The sequence below is a fragment of the Alligator mississippiensis genome, chromosome 2 (assembly GCF_030867095.1).
Source record: "Alligator mississippiensis isolate rAllMis1 chromosome 2, rAllMis1, whole genome shotgun sequence".
Lineage (NCBI taxonomy): Eukaryota > Metazoa > Chordata > Crocodylia > Alligatoridae > Alligator > Alligator mississippiensis.
This window is the reverse complement of record NC_081825.1, coordinates 152,541,042-152,556,528: the sequence shown is the minus strand read 5'-3', so window position 1 is coordinate 152,556,528 and position 15,487 is coordinate 152,541,042. Positions and strand designations below refer to the sequence as shown.

Below are 15,487 nucleotides of genomic sequence, written 5' to 3'. Positions count from 1 at the left end.
AATCGGTTTATGCAATATCTGCCCCAGAGCCCTTCCTGGTTTAAGTTAAACCATAGTCCTCCAGCATCCCAGCATGCTCTCTGGGCTGGGCTGTGCTCTCCGCTCCAGAGCAGGGCTAGCCCTGCCTGTTGGCTTTTATTTGTTTTGCATGTATAAAATAGATACACACCTCCTGCCTGCTCCGGCCCTCAATGAGGAAGGTGGTGACTGCCTTATTCCTATGCACATTGACCACTTGCCCACAGTTCCTACCTGCAGCTCCACTCCCCGTGCAGCCCGTACTGCTGTCCTGGGCAAGTGGGGCAGACCGTAGTGTGGACAGAGGTGCCAGGTGCATTTGGAGCCCCTGAACATGCTGCTGCTTCAGCACTGGTAGGCCCCATGAAGCCAAGCTTCCATGGCTGCCAGGGAGAAGCTGACTTTGTAAAGGCACCTGGTGCCCAGCAGAGCAGAATGTTCCTTGCACAGCATCTTACTCCACCTGCACACAGCCCAACATCTCTGCGGCACCCCCGACACTCAGGCCCCTGCTGTATGTGCGGCATTACCATGGCAGTAGCAGTAGCAGCAGGAGTCAGTAACGGTCCCTTTGTTGCTGAGCACAGCTCCCTGTGACTGCTCCCTGGCATCCCTCCCTCTCTCCCACCCACTGCTCACCAGAACCTGTAGTCTGCTGCAGGCTCAGGCTGGCGGCAGGGCACAGGGAGTGGATTATACTCAACATGGTGCTCTGGGCACGCAGCTGTAATTATCAGCTGATCCGATAGCCAACTGATGTATCAGTACACCCCTAACATATACATAATAAGGAACTGTGGTGCCAAATTAAAGTGATGAAGCATCTGTCTATGTTGAACATTGTGGTAGAGTGTAGAGTAACTTGGAGTGGCTCTTAGGCTAGGGACAAACATTACAAATAAACTAGTTTAAGTGATCAGAAACTGGTTTAAACCTGTAACAGAACAGACATTCAGTGCACATAAACCAGTTTCAAAATGGCCAAAACCAGTTTGAGATAAACCTCGTTGAAGGTAGTATCAGGCTTAACTGATTGAGCTCAAATCGGTTTATGCAATATCTGCCCCAGACCCCTTCCTGGTTCAAGTTAAATCACAGTCCCACAGCATGCTCTCTGGGCTGGGCTGTACTCTCTGCTCCAGAGCAGGGCTAGCCCCGTCCTCTGCTCTCTACTGCAACAGGGACGTGGCAGGACACCAGCCAGCATGGGCCTATTAAGGCTAAGTGGTCAGGGAGGGGGTTCATTCTCTCCTTCTTCTCCTTCCACACTGTAGCCGGCGTTTGCCTGTCTGCCGGAGAGCAGAGGGGAGGGGACTGCGATAGTGGCCCCTGGGGTGGGCAGATACCAGCTACAGGGCAAAAGGGATAGAGGGAGAAATTAACCATTCTTCCTGCCCTCTTCACCTTAACGGTACAATGCTGGGATGGCATCTGGCCACATCCCCACTGCTGGAACAGTGAGGGGAGGGACATAAATACCTCTAGATGCCAGAGTGCCAGAGGGTCTATTCCCTCCCTCCCTTCCCTGTCCCACCAGTAGGGGCTGCAGCCCTTCTGGCATGACCCCATTAAGGCTAAGGTGGCAGGGAGGGAGTTAATTCCCCTGCAGCTGGAGCGGAGCAGCCCCCCTCCTCTCTTCCACCTACTGGAGGGTTTGTGCAGGGCTGCCTGGTCCTAGAGGCAGTGCATGCAAGGCCAGACCAGGCTGCACTTGCTGACAGGACTCAGCATTCCTGTCACTGAGATGCAGCTTCCGGGGGTCTCACCCAGACCAGCCCCACTGTGCGGCTGCCTTGGCCAGGGCTGAGCAAGGCTGGGCCGGGCTGTGGGGTCATGGCCACCCCTGGAAGCTACAGTGCAGTTACAGCTGCTCCCTATGCCCAGGCTGGGCAGTGCCTCACAGAGTCCTCTTCCCCACATTGCAATGGCGGGGAGTGGGGGAAGGAGGAAGAGGGAAGTGTCTCCTCCAGCACAAAACAAAGCCCCCTCCCCACCCTGTGGTGGGAGGAGAAGCGGGGCGAAGAGTCCCCCTTTGAGGCTGGGCAGCCTCGCATAGAGCCCCCCTCCCACCCTGTGGTGGCGGGGGAGGAGCAGGGGGAAGAGTCTCCCTCTGGGGCCTGGCAGCCTTGCAGAACCCCCTTCTCCACCCCATAATGCTGGGAGGGGAGGAGGAGGGGGAAGAGCCCCCACAGCACAGAACAGTGTCCCCCTCCCCACCCCGCGGCAGTGGGGGAGAGGGAGGAGGGGGAAGAGTTCCCCTTTGGGGATGAGCAGCCCTGTGTGCTGGGATTGCTCTGGGCTGCCAGGGAGCTGCTGGGGTGGGCAGAGCTCTCCCCTCTTCCCCCTCCCCTGCCACAATGGTCTGGTTGCTCCCTCTTCCCCAACCCTCCAAGCCCTGCAGGCCAAGGTTGGGGTTTAAACCAATTAACAATCTCATTCAGACCTGCTGGTGCCTGGCCATTCCCCCAACCCCCCCCCAGTTAAGCTTCCCTGTGGAAGGAAAGGGATGGTTTCTCTAGCACCCCTGGGCTTCTGGTCTGAGCCACTACAGGCATGTGCCTTCATTTCTGGAATGAGAAGGGAACTTCTATCCACTTGCAAACTGGTTCAGTCTCTGCAGGTTAGATTAAACTGCAAAGACTGAATCAATTCAGGCTCAGGTCTTTTGAATGTCTGTGCCTAGCCTTAATGAGCTACTCCGGGTACTAGAAACTGTCTAACCATGGTAGCACAGAACTCCACATGAAGTAATTTATTCTGGTTTATTGGCTTATTTTGGAGCTAACTTGGATACCCCTACATACTGTAGCGTGCATTGTGGAGATATCTTAGGGGTTAGATTGTGATTGCTTTTATACATATTGCGTGTATCTCCATGAGATGCTTATTGAGGAGTTGACTAATTAGCTCCACAGTAAAGCATCACACATGCATCCCTATTAGGATGGAGTAAATTAATTAACTCCACTGTAGGATAGTACTGCCTGACTTGAGTACTATCCTATGATTGAGTTATTTTCTCCACCACAATGCACATGTAGACAGTGACCGGAGTTGGCTGGGGCATGATAGTGCTACAGTGCAGGGATGCCAGCTAACTAGCCCTGCACTGTAGCACCCTCATGCCCCAGACAGCCCCTCCATGGCATGTTGAGCTGGGTTGGCTCAGCCCTGGGCTGACTGGCTGGTCCCTGGACTCTCTACCAGCTGGGGCTGCATCGCTGTACCTCAATGTGCCATGGTTCCAGGCACACATGTGAATGCTGTGCTTGGGAACAATAAACTCTGGCACAAACTGTGCCAGAGTTTATTGTATCACATTAATATCACATGTAGATGATCCCAGTGAGTAATACATAGCTCCTTGAATGGTCCAGTTGATTTCAGTAGGACTATAAAAGGAGTGAAGTATTACTTGATGGGAGTAAGTGTATTAAAAACAGGCTCTGAGTACAGATGATGCTCTGTACCAAGGACTCCAGTTTGCTAATTTTGTTTTAAAATGCACTGCCTTAGAGATTAAGGGAAGGGGGAGAGAGGGAATGGTGGCAAAACACAGCTTTGCTTTTTCTGATTTTCTACCAGTAGGTGATCTTAATATAGGAAAAAGCTGGACCACTCCAGCTCTTACTTATAGTGGGCAGGGGGTTGCAATAGTCTGTCTGCCAGCATTCCCTTTCACTGTACCCTGGCTGTGGTATTTATCTTTTGTGTATGCTTGATGTGGCTCAGAGCAGGTGCATTGCTGCTATATATTACCTCTTCCCTCAACTGTTTAGATTATACTAATGCCTCTCTGTTGTAGTCTCCTCTTAGGACAGTTGTTATTTTTCTTCAGCAATAGAAAAGTCAGTGGGATAGCAAAGACATTCAAGTTCTGTCTGTCAGAGGAAAGAGCAGTCTACTTATTGCTACCACTGTTTCCCTGAAGAAACAATTCTCTTTAGAACCGACAAAAGCAGATCAACTATCTATGAAATAATCTGTCCTGTAATATCCATCTCCCCAGTTGTTTCATGCCTCTGTCTTCCCAATTGACTGTTGCTCAATCTGGTCCATGCTTTACAGCAGAAAGGGCCCAAGTCTGAGTGGAGGACCTGGTTCTGGGTTGTGTTGAGAATACTCTGCATCTCTCAAAAGATGCTCAGTAATTAGGATTATGCAGGATTGGGCCAAATAGCTGGTGCACAGAATAGTTACTTTATGTAAACAGCGCTAAAAACATAATGAAATGGGAAGCAGGGGATCTACTGTATTCTTTGAATTTCACACGAAAATACAAATGTTTGGTGCTTAGAAACAGTTCACCTTGCCCCGATAGTGGCACATGTACAATATACCCAGGAAAATTAGTATTACTGTACAGCATAAGTCTACCTGACTCTTGCAGTCTGTGCTTAGTCAGAGGGTGTACATGCAACTTTACCTCTAAATCATGTACTGTCATCCCTCTGGGATTCCTGCTATGCAGGACGTGAGCAGATATTTATGTTTTGGAGCAGCCTAGTATAAAGACGACCAGTTTTACATGCTGAAAATTGATTCCTTTGTTCTCTCAACAGAATATGTACCACTCAATGAACTGCTGTCCTTAGAGGCCTGGTTCTGTCAGAGTGAGCAAAGCTTTAGTAAAAGGGATGCTTCCATGAAAATGTGCTGCAGTCCAGAGCACATGTGGGAAGCAACATTTCTCTCTGTTACGGGCTGTAAGGCCAGGACAACTGTGCCACTAAGGCCACTGACAGATATGGAACCGCCCCCCCCCCCCCCCCCCCCCCCCTCAAAACTAGTGCTTTACTGGAAGAGGAAGTGCATTAGTTTGATCTGGGCCCCCAGCTTCTGTATAGATCAGGCCTTTCAGCGGGGCTTTTTGATTTAATCAGCTAGTAGATAAAAGTGCCAAAAAACCCCGCTGAAGCACCTGATCTATACAGATTTTGGATGAGGTGGGTCAAACTAACACAATGCATCTTGTGGGCATGCACTGTGCTTGGCATGGGGGCTTACCAAGTTGAAAGTAAAGCACTGTTTTGCTTTGTTTTTTCATGTCTAAGCAGCCTAAGTGCTTACTATGTACTGCGTCTGCTGCCCTTTGACTCTAAAAATTTACATTTAGTACAAACCCAATGACCATGTTCTCCCTAGACACAATTCTTCTCTCAGTGACGATAATGTGTATCAGGACTAACTATTCTGAATTCAGTAGAATTCTACCTGCGTTAGGCCAGTGCAAGTGACTGCTTTGAAGATATCTGCAGGGCAGAGGGGGTCCAGAGTTCATTTGACAGGGTTTTCTGCTGCTGTACCTCCCTGTCTCCCTACCTCACTACTGCAGCCATGTATCACTGTCTTGTTCTATTTACTCTGGCAGCTGAAAGTAAATCCATCAAGGTGCTAATCTTTCTAACCTTAATCTAGCAACTTTTAAGCAGGCGAGTAGTCACACTTAAGCCAACAAATAGCTTTTTAGGCCCTTTCCTGCATACTTAAAGATAAGGATATGTGTTAAGTGGTTTTCTCAGTTAGGGCTAGATTGTCCAAGCACCTTGCGGAACTGAGTATTGAATGCCTAAAATTAACCCCTACATGATAAAACTGCCTTAAGTTTTAATTGGGCAACACGAGATACTTGAAGACATGGATATTTGCAGTTAAAGGATACGAACTAGTATTTTTCCTTTCATAACTTGAAAATAAATATAAAGAGGTCAGAAAACTATTTTTTCACTATATGCTCACTTCACCAGCTATTTACCTAATTTACACATAGAGAGCCAATCTTCTTCAAAGCAGCAGCATCTTTATTTCCCATACCAGTTTATGGCACTATGAGAAGTGGGAAGTCATTTTACATGACACACAGAAATTCTTCTCTTTTATTTAAAGCAGTTCTTATTCCGCTACATAAAAGAGGGTGTGTGTCTACACACATACACACACTGTGTACAATGATGAAAAGTATCATTTGAATTGATAATATAACAAGATGTATACATCTTATCACTCCATACAGATAGTTTTCTTATAATAGTATGCAAAATGAGGAAATAATTAAAATAAATAAATTTCACTCTGTCTCTTCTAAATCTATTGCAATGGCATTGTAATAAATGATTAACATGACTGGTACAGGATGACTCGTACTATTTCTGTGCACAGGAAATAGTTAAACATTGTAGGTATTGCTCATAGATGTTCACATGGCCTTCAAAAGTGGCTGAATTATAAAATTAAATAAGCAGAAGTCTAGAATGGGGGAAAACCCCCCCACCATGCATGGGATTTTTCAAGTCCTCTGTGTTTTGATGTGCTTATATACTCTCTGAAGCTAGCGGTAATCAATAGGAACAAAACCCGTTTAGTTTCTGATAGAAGATGCTTTCCTTAAAGATCATTAAATATTTGCGTATACATCTCAGAATCAGTTTGGTCTTGGTCTTTGGGGCTGCCTCCTCACACTGTTGCACACAAGAAAAGAGATATTCTAATAGCACCCAGGGGTGTAATAAACATAGTGTCATATGAAAGTCCTGAGAAGTCATGATTGTTTTACTTTGTTCAGCACTAGTTCTGCCTCACTTGGTGCATTGTGTCTCGCTCTGAGCATTCCACTTTTAGACATAGACAAATTGGCAAAAGTCCAGAAGGAAGCAACAAAAATGATTAGCAGTCTGTAAAACATAACATCTGAGGAAAGGTTAGAAGAAGTGGGATTATTTAGGCTAGAGAAGGGAATTCTGGGAAAGGAGTTTCAAATATAGAAAGGGTTGTTATTAAGAAGCTGGTCATTGATTAATCTCTGTTTCCACAGAGGACAAAAAGTAAGGGTTCCATGTTAAATTGCAACGTGGAAGATTTAGGTTAAATATTAAGAAGAACTTCTAAATCCAAAATTGGTTAAGCACTGGAACAGACTACTGTGAGAAGCTGTGGAATGTCTATCCTTAGAAATATAAGTGCAAGTTAGACAAATATATCTAAGATGATCCTGTCTTGAACAGGTTAGATTCTTGAGATCCTTTCCAACCTTGTTTTTCTACAACTGCACACTCATGTTTAATACTAAGTCTATAATGACCTACTTTTTCCCCCATGTGTTTATCAACATAACAGCTTTCCAGCATCATTTTTCTCACTACATCCTCAGATCATTTTCCCAATATTCACTTCCATTTTTTCCAAGCTGAGTTTCATGTCTACATTTCTAATATCTCTAAGTCCTTTTGTATTATTTCTTTGCCCTCAGTGATACTAGCAATCCTTTTCCAATTTAAGATCAAAATAAGAACAGCAGGACTGGGTTGTAAGTAACATCTGCAAACCCTGCACCTGAACTTCCACAGACTTATACAGAGAAGTTCCATTGACTTCAGTAGGAATATGCAGATGAGCAAAGCTGTTCAGACGCATAGGTCTTTGCAGGACCAGGTGCTTACTTAACAGTACCATTTGCTAGAACATCAATGAAACTGTTATGCAGGGATGGACCTTACACTAATGCCTCAAATGCTCTGCTATGCACCTCTCTCAACGTGTGGTTATTTATTTTCATTCTTTATTGATAATTCTTTGGGCAATTTTTACTTGTTGTGCCTGTGTGTATATCAAACCCAATTTGAATTAATTTTAAGAATCTTATGGGAAACTATGATATGATTTATTAAAATAGAAATATTTACTGTGTTCCCATATTCCACTTTCTTTGTACTTATTTACAGATAGGTAGTAGCAAAAATAACAAAAGCTTCATTGTAAAGTGATTCTTTTTTCTTTAGGTTCCAGGACCAAGGAAGGAGTTGTTCATGGTGTCACAACAGGTAAGCACAAAAGTATATTATTTCAACTGACGTGTTATCTAAAGATACAATAAATCAGCCATTCATCCATTGAATAGGTTCTTGTCTTTGAGAAGGCTCAGATTTATGAATAGTGGTGTGTAATAAAAGCAAGGATGGTGGATGGCAACACTTGGTCTGACAAAAATGATACACAATGATATGTGAAAATGCATATTTTTATACAGGATTATTTTTAATCTAATATTTTAACTCATGTTAGTGACACTTAGAGCCCCTGAGAATCCATCCACAGTAGATTTTAGGCTGGAAGGTGCTCGTTAGGAATTGGAAAGTTTAATTAAGAATAGCAGGTCCAGATTTATAAATAGGATGATGGCAAGATACTCTTGTACTGTTAGAACTTTAACAAATTCTGTGTTGTTCACCTGCAAAAGCAGAATGTTCCTGATCAGAGGAGCATAAACCAGCAGGAGATAATCAGCACAGTCTTTTTGTGCATATCGTATTATGCCAACCTTCACCCGAGCAAGTCTCCACTTCTTGTGTGTTGTAGAGGGTGTGTACCAGAGGTGTAAAAAGTGGGGGGGGAGGACGTGGTGTGTGGGAGGTTTGAGATAATATAAGAGAGTATGTGTTTGTTAGAAGGAATAAGATGGATTAAAAGAAGAGGCAAGAGGTATAGAGAGCATTTGAAGCTTGAATACCAGGGTGTGTTAGGCTATTCCATGCTGAAGCCGTTGTGATGTAGGCTCTGCACCTTATGGAGGTTTAAGTATATGTCTACCCTTAAGCTTGTGTAGACATTTCCAAGGTAGCTATAAACTACTTAGCTCAGGTACTGCTAGAAGCCTAGCCATGGCAACATGGAGCTCAACATGGGCTAATTACTGAAATATTTCTCTAGCTTCTTTGGTGGGCTGTGCAGCTTCCACTCAACTTTGTGCTGCTATGGCTATGGTGCTAGTAGTATCCAAGCTACCTAGTTCAAACCTAGGTTGGGTATGGCTATGTCAGCTGCAGTTGCACTTTTACTTTAAAGTAGGTATAGCCCAGGGGTGAGCAATTATTTTGGGTGGAGGGCTGCTTACCAAATTTTGGCAAGCTGTTGAGGGTCACATGGGTAGCCCCACCCCTTGACAGGTGTCCTGCCCCCTGATGGCCATCGTGGGACTGAAAGTCCCACCCCTAACTTCTGACCTTTGCCACTGGAAGTCCCACCCCTTGCTCCTGGAAGCACTCCTTTGGAGAAGAGGGTTTGCCATCTTAGGGGAAAAGAAACAAATTGCCTGCTAAAAAACAAACACCCATAATAATATATTTTAATTTAATTAAAAAATATATTTTTGTCCTGATTTGTGTGTGTTTGTGTTGTATATGCAGAAGTGATTGCATATGGAGGTTTGTGGGGATGTGTGGATGTGTGTGTGTGGGTATTGATGTGGGTATGGGAGCCATGTAGTGCAGAGTGGCCAGCTGGCAGATGGGAAGGGAAGTGGGGAAAGTGGAGGGGGGTGGGGGGAGGGAGTGGAAGCAAGCAGGTGAGGCCAGTGCCGGTGGGACCCAGGGTGGGTGGTAGGAGCATGGGGTTGGGCTGGCAGGGGTCTGTGGAGCTGGGCTAGGCTGCACCAGCAGGGAGAGTGGGGAGCTGACCTAGCTCCATAGAGGACCCTGGGACTTGGCGCTTCTGCTGCCCTGCTCTGGGCCCCGCCAGCACTGGCCCCAGGACACCAGCACAGGCCCCATGCTCCTGCCCAGCTGCTGCTGCCTCTCATGCACCCGCTCACTCCCAGTGCCCCCACCTCAGCCCTGTGGTACAGGGAGGTCCCAGGCTAGCACCAGCAGTGGGAAATGAACTGGTGCTCAGCATGGTGGAAAAGCAGCTGTTCCCCCTCCCTGTGGCCAGCACACTGTGCCCATGCGGGGCTGCCTGTGTTTTCTCTCCCATCAGCTGTGGCAACGGAGAGCCGGCACAGACAGCTCCACACGGCCACGGCTGCCATGCTGGGAAGCACAGAGGCAATGGTGAAGCACCCGTACCACAACCTAGTGTGGATTGAGCTCTGGGTGGGCAGCCGCAGCAAATACTGCCCAGCAGCAGTGAGTCGGGGGGAAGAGGGGGAGGGGGCTGCTTTCCTCCACACTGAGCAGCAGTTTCTGCCCAACTGCTATTGTTGCAGCTCAGCCCTGATAGGCAAGGCTGGAGCTGGCGTGGGGCCCAGGCTAGCAGCAGTGGGAAACAAACTGCTGCTCCCCCTCCCCATGGCCAGTGCCCTGTGCTGCAGCCACTCGGAGCCCATGCAGTGCTGCCTGTGCCCGCTCTCCATTGTCACCGTGGAACAGTGGTGGGGCAGCGGTGACACGGGGGCGAGGCGGGATAGTGGTGGAGAGACAGGACAGAGGCGGTGACGGGCTGCAAGTGGCTGCAGCAGGAAGTGCCGGCCACGGTGGGGGACACTTTTCCTCCACACTGAGCACTAGTTCGTTGCCCACTGCCGCTGCTCAGTCCAAAGATGTGAGCGTGTGGCGTGCGGTGTGTGGGGTCGGGGCTGTGCACTGCTCCCTGCCAATACCATGGGGCTGGGGCACTGGGAGTGAGCAGGTGCATGGGAGTCAGTGGCAGCCAGGTGGGAGTGTGGGGCCCCTGCTTGTGTCCTGGGGCCAATGCCGAGGGTGCCCAGAGCAGAGCGGCAGGAGTGCAGGGTCTCAGCCAGCAGGAACTCTGTGGAGCCGGGTCAGCTCCCCACTCTCCCTGCTGGTGCAGCCCAGCCCGGCCCCACAAACCCTTGCCAGCCAGCACCCCATGCTCCTACCATCCCACTCTGGGTCCCGCTGGTGTTGGCCCTGGAATACCAGCACAGGCCCCGTGCTTCCGCATTCCTTTCGCTTCCACTCCCCCTGTCCCTGCTGCTGCTTTCCTGCCTGCCTGCTGGCTCCCTGCTGCATGGCCGGACCATGGGGCTCAGCAGGAGCTGGCCTGGCCCCAAGGACTGAGGCCATCCCTGCAGTTGCAGGCCAGAAGCCCCTCCTGTTGCAGAAGCCTGCTATGGATTCCCCTGGCTCCTCTCATCTTTGACACGAGCCAGGGGCAGATAAGTATTAATTTTCTAAATTTTTTAGGGGCTCTGTGGGCTGGATAGAATGGCCTGGTGGACCAGAACTGGCCCACAGGCTGTATTTTGCCTGCCTCTGATTTATAGAGTGAATAGCTCTGCCCTCCCAGGACGTGGCACTAGAGGATGGTTTTCTTTACACCATTTCAGCTGATGAAGGTATGGTTCTGCATGGCAGACAGATGAGCAATAAACATGAGCTTCTAGAATTTGATTCAAAGCCAGTGGAAATAGATGGGAAAAGTCACACTGAATTTAGTGGTCTTTGGACTGGGGCAAAATAAACAGCTGGTGTGATATTTTGTTTCCTCTGTACAGTTATATAATGGACTGAAACACTCTACAGTGCAAGCCCTCTGTAGTGGGCTTGTGTCCATCTCACCCAACTAATATATCTGAAGCTGGAGCTATAGTCAAGGTTGCTTAAGAGTTTATAATCTATTGCTCCCTTCCCAGTTTTTCATAACTTTCCTAAAGTCTCATCTTTTTCCCCCGTGAAATTTTTCAAGGCCGGTTTCTGCTTGAGGATGCCACATTTTTGCAGTCTGAGTGAAAATGGTTTAGCCATTTCTGAGAAAAGTGGAGCGTAACTGTTCTACAATTACTAAAATGAGCTTGTGATTTGTTTAAATAGACATAGTGGTGAAGCAGGTGGCAGAAAGCTGAAAGCTGGCAAGGGAAATTGTTTTTGGGGAAAGAAGTGCCTCTGGGTTCTGCTGAAAATTGGTTTGAATTTATTATAGTTCAGAAAGTTTGAAAACTGAACTTTGCAATAGCTCCTTAAGATTAGGGAATTAAGCTGAACTGAGGATGGACAATACATGGTTATATAATCTACGTGATGAATAATACAGTGAATCTATCTATTGGTATTATTTGCATAGAGACTTCTGGGTGGGTTAAATAAAAAAAATCAGTAAGCAAAAAGAGGTATTCACCAGTAAATTACTTAATAAATTAAACTCTTTGATATCCAGACAGAGCAGATTTGATGGGTTTTTAAGATCCTGTCTAAAAAATTCACACAGTAAATTTAAAGGAATTTAGTGCCTCTGCCTTGCAATGAGGGACTTGAATGCCTGGGAAAAATATTTGAACAAGAAATTCAGAGGTTTGCAGACAACCATGAAAATTAACAGGTCTAATAAGCATTCAGGAAAGAAAGTGTTTACGATGGGACAGGGACTTATGTATCTTTTGCTGCCTCATACACAAGCCCAGGGAAGATAAGTATCAGTTGCTTTAAACAAACAAACTTTCTAAGCAGCTTTTTTTTTCATTCAATTCATTCACTTATTCCATTCATGTATTTGCTTTATGTGCTGCCTTCCCCAGAAAAGGCTCAGGGCTACTTACAATAAAAATCAAGGTAAATTATAATATAAGAGCTGACAAAAATATTAAAATAAAATAGTATTAAAACAAACTCCCCAAGCAATATCCCCAAACTTATCCCTGCCTGCTGAAAGTGAGCTGACTAGCTTTAACAGGACAATACAATTTAGCTGAGGAAATATTTAAAATGTCTTGAATTTGTATAAGTCCTTGATATGAGGTCTGCAGTGAGATATAACTCTCAACTGATAAAGTTCAGTGAAAGGTAAAGAAAAAGCAGGAAGTGGAACCCTACTGGAACAGGCACAATCTGAAGAGACCCCTGTGTCTGAAGGATACCATGATTGCAGATAGCAGCATGGACATCCCCTTGATAATGACATTTTAGTTTTGGACTTGGGACAAAAGCCAGGGATGCTTTGTGAACCTGTGACACATGCTGTGGCACTAGAATCATTCTATGGAGCAACACACCAGGAAGGAAAAATCCCTCTCATGAGTAATTCATTCAAAATCCTGTGATAACCAATCTAGTATTCATATTCATAATAAAAAAGGGAAATATAGCTTATGGCATAAAATATTTAAGAGGTTTGAAAATAAGCCATTAAATTAGGTTTCTAAGGTGAAGAGCATGGATAATAATGCAAACACAAGGATACTGAGTCTGCTAAATGTTGCTTCTGTGAAAAAAATGTCCACTAAATGCTTTGCATATGTGAAAGGTGAGAATGACCTTCTTCCCTTTTGCTAGGCCTTGATCTGCCAGTAACCAGCTTCTTTTCTTTTGCTAATTGTTTGTGTGTTATCCCTGGGAATTTCTTTCAACCCTTCTTTCAACTGATTTTTTTACTAAGCTGCAGACTTTTACTGCTCATACTTGATGAAGAATGTCTTGTATTCAAAAGCCTGTCTAATTCTATCACAGCTATTTAGTTGGTCTAATAAAAATATCATCCTAAGAAATCCTTGCCTCTTGCATAATTCCTGGACAACTACAGCTATAACATCACCATAATGCTATCATAAAATGCTTGTTGTTGCACTTTAGGCAAATCATAATGAAGTATCACAACTGCCTAATGATAGCCCTCTTTAGGAAATGGCTGACACTAAGTTGAAGAGAGCAAGCTTGTATTTGCAGAGAATAGATTTGCAATATTTTTAATTCTGGACAATTAAACTCCCATAAAGGGAGTTCAGTTGTTGAATGTAAATTAAATATATAAAAGGGATAAAATTTTTTACATAAGCTCAAACACGACAGCAAGAAGAACAGACTTGCTATAAAACCTGGAGAACAAGTAAAGCAAAATAGAATCCAGTAGAATGTGACTAGAGAACTTGCTTCTGTATAAAACCTATCATTGGCTTTAATAAATGACCCCAAGATATCCAATTCCTGGTTTGGAAAGTACAAGTAAGAGGGTAAACTTTTGGATTCCATTATAATAAGAATCATGTAAGAATTGCTAGTAAAGCCATCCCTTAAAATTCCCCTCAAAGATGTGACCACTTTACTCAGATGCTTTATAGGATGCCCTAAAAGACCACATTATCCTGTCCATTAGTTAGATGAACACAGAAGCTCACTGATTTTTGGGAGCTGCATGTTTTCCTTAGTGTAGTTATGCTGAAGTGCTATGATGCATCATCTTGTGTGATGAGAGATGGAATAGTGGAGATCAGAGAAAACTCTATGTATCTAGAGGAAAGAGAGATGACCAAGCAGGCCAAATACTAGCCAGACAAAAGTGTGTGTACATGTATGTGTGAATTTGTGTGTGCATACACAGAGCATGCAGGAAGGAGTTCCGTGGTCTTCTGAACTACACTTTCCATCTGCACACTCCTGCATAGTGTCAGAATGGGAGAGGGAATCGATAAGTAAATTCTGCTTCTCCTGAAACATGGCTAAGGAAGGGGAGGTTGGTGAAGGACTGGAGTTCAGGCAGTCTTTGCTAGTGATTACAGCCAGGTCACAACCTGGATGTTAAAGCTGATAGGTGACAGAAGTTAATACTAAGTTAAAAACCAAGGTCATTAGTTAAGGTGCCTATACACATGCTCAGGGGGAGGTCTTTTTAATTAGAGCAGTTCTCAGAGAGCTACTCTAATTAAAACGCTGTAGCAGCATATGTATTAAGCCCCTAAGGATTTAACAATGGTCACAGGATGCTTTAATTAAAGCTCATTCAATAAACTTTGGTTAAAGCACCCAGTAGCCATTTTTAAACCTGCAAGGGCTTATACATGTGATACAACAGCAATGCTAGAGCATTCTAATTAGAACATGGAGCAGACTTGATTAATCATGTCTGCTCCGATGCTAGAGAAGTAAAATTTCCAGAAATTTTGAAGCCATGGGGAAAAAAAACTTTTTAAATTTTTTTTTCCCCAGAAAAAATGGAATTGGGGGGGGGGGGAGGGGATTGAAATATATGCAATACTTATTTTTTTTAGCACCCTTTACAGATCTAAATTCACTTTGTTACTTTAAGAACATAAAATGTATTATATATAAAACTTGGTTTGCTCATAACATTATCATGTTTGGTATATTTATTAAATTTAAAAGTATAGTTTATTCAGACAATAATTACAAATTTACTAGTTGAATTTACTTTAAAATGTTTAAAATTTTTGTTACAAATGGAGCTACAAGCTGCTGAACTTTAAGGAACCTAGCAGCTCTTACTTTTTGCCAAGTTTGAGAAGCAGGCAATAATTAAAGTTGAAAATAGAAGAAACCATCAACATTATAGTAAAACAAAGAAGGTTATTATGTATTCTGGACTTAGTCTCCTCTACAATGTCAACTGAGAAAGCACTCATTATTCATCATGCAATGCGATGCTGTGGCTAGTAAAGTGACCAAAACGCTGGCTTGCATCCATAGATGCTTCTCCAGCAAATCCCGGGACATCATTCTCCCCCTGTACTCGGCCTTAGTGAGGCCGCAGCTGGAGTACTGCGTCCAGTTTTGGGCTCCACAATTCAAAAAGGATGTGGAGAAGCTTGAGAGAGTCCAGAGAAGAGCCACGCGCATGATCAGAGGTCAGGGAAGCAGACCCTACGATGACAGGCTGAGAGCCCTGGGGCTCTTTAGCCTGGAAAAGTGCAGGCTCAGGGGTGATCTGATGGCCACCTACAAGTTTATCAGGGGTGACCACCAGTATCTGGGGGAACGTTTGTTCACCAGAGCGCCCCAAGGGATGACGAGGT

At 45.1% G+C, this 15,487-nt stretch overlaps 1 protein-coding gene across 3 annotated transcripts in view; it reads left to right on the top strand.

The window, feature by feature from the left end:
• SNCA (synuclein alpha) overlaps positions 1-15,487 on the top strand; it is a 175,127-nt gene that overhangs the window by 17,038 nt on the left and 142,602 nt on the right. For all 3 annotated transcript variants that reach the window (XM_019488099.2, XM_006261248.4, XM_059722319.1), the window contains exon 3: positions 7,794-7,835. In XM_019488099.2, coding sequence (XP_019343644.1) covers positions 7,794-7,835 — 42 coding nt within the window. The remainder of the gene's footprint in view (positions 1-7,793; positions 7,836-15,487) is intronic.